General features: G+C 50.4%; 1 protein-coding gene across 1 annotated transcript; it reads right to left on the reverse strand.

The window, feature by feature from the left end:
• Window positions 1–252: 252 nt before the first annotated feature.
• On the reverse strand, window positions 253–735 carry LOC104267723 (histone H1.10-like; the record flags this gene model as incomplete). Its single annotated transcript, XM_009873560.1, has 1 exon — window positions 253–735. A coding segment is annotated over one exon (483 nt), but the record flags the coding sequence as incomplete, so codon positions are not given.
• Window positions 736–742: the final 7 nt, after the last annotated feature.

A 742-nucleotide genomic window follows, 5' to 3' on the forward strand; every position in this document is an offset into this window, starting at 1 on the left:
AAGTGAGAACTCCTATGACAGCTGCCCCATCGCCTCCGTACTCAAAACAGTGAATTACTCTTTTAGTAGAGTAACCACTGAACCTGTGTGCAAGGGTTTTAAACCAATAACATTCCTCTCAGACAAAGCAGAGTAACACTACAAAACAAAAAAAAGTATTTCCTTATTTCAGCTCTTTTTCAGAAAATTTGGGTGGCTCTTAAAAGAGCCGTTGGGTTTAAGTGCGGAGCAAGAATTTTCTTCCACGAGGGCTTACTTCTTCTTGGGCGCCGCCTTCTTTGCCTTGGCTGCTTTAGGCTTGGCCGCCTTAGGTTTTGCCGGTCTAGGTTTCACTGCCTTTGCCTTGGCTGGGCTCTTGGTTGGTGCTGCAGCTTTTTTTGGTTTTGCAGCTTTAGTTGCCTTCTTGGGGCTCTTCACGGCTTTCTTGGCCACAGAAGCCACTGGCTTCTTCACTTTCTTAGGACTCTTTTTTGCAGTCACCACCTTCTTTGGCTTCTTAGCAGCACTGGTGGGCTTCTTAGCCGCCGGCTTCTTGGGTTTGGCCGTGGCTGCCCGCTTCTTGGGGGCTTTCTCCTTCACTTTCCCGGGTTTCTTGCTGAGGCGGAAAGAGCCAGAGGCGCCGGTGCCCTTGGTTTGCACCACGGTGCCCTTACCGACGAGGCTCTTAAGCCCCAGCTTAATACGGCTGTTATTTTTCTCCACATCGTAGCCGTCGGCAGCCAGCGCTTTCTTGAGAGCAGCG

This window comes from Apaloderma vittatum, unplaced genomic scaffold, assembly GCF_000703405.1.
Source record: "Apaloderma vittatum isolate BGI_N311 unplaced genomic scaffold, ASM70340v1 scaffold25577, whole genome shotgun sequence".
In the NCBI taxonomy this organism is placed as follows: domain Eukaryota; kingdom Metazoa; phylum Chordata; class Aves; order Trogoniformes; family Trogonidae; genus Apaloderma; species Apaloderma vittatum.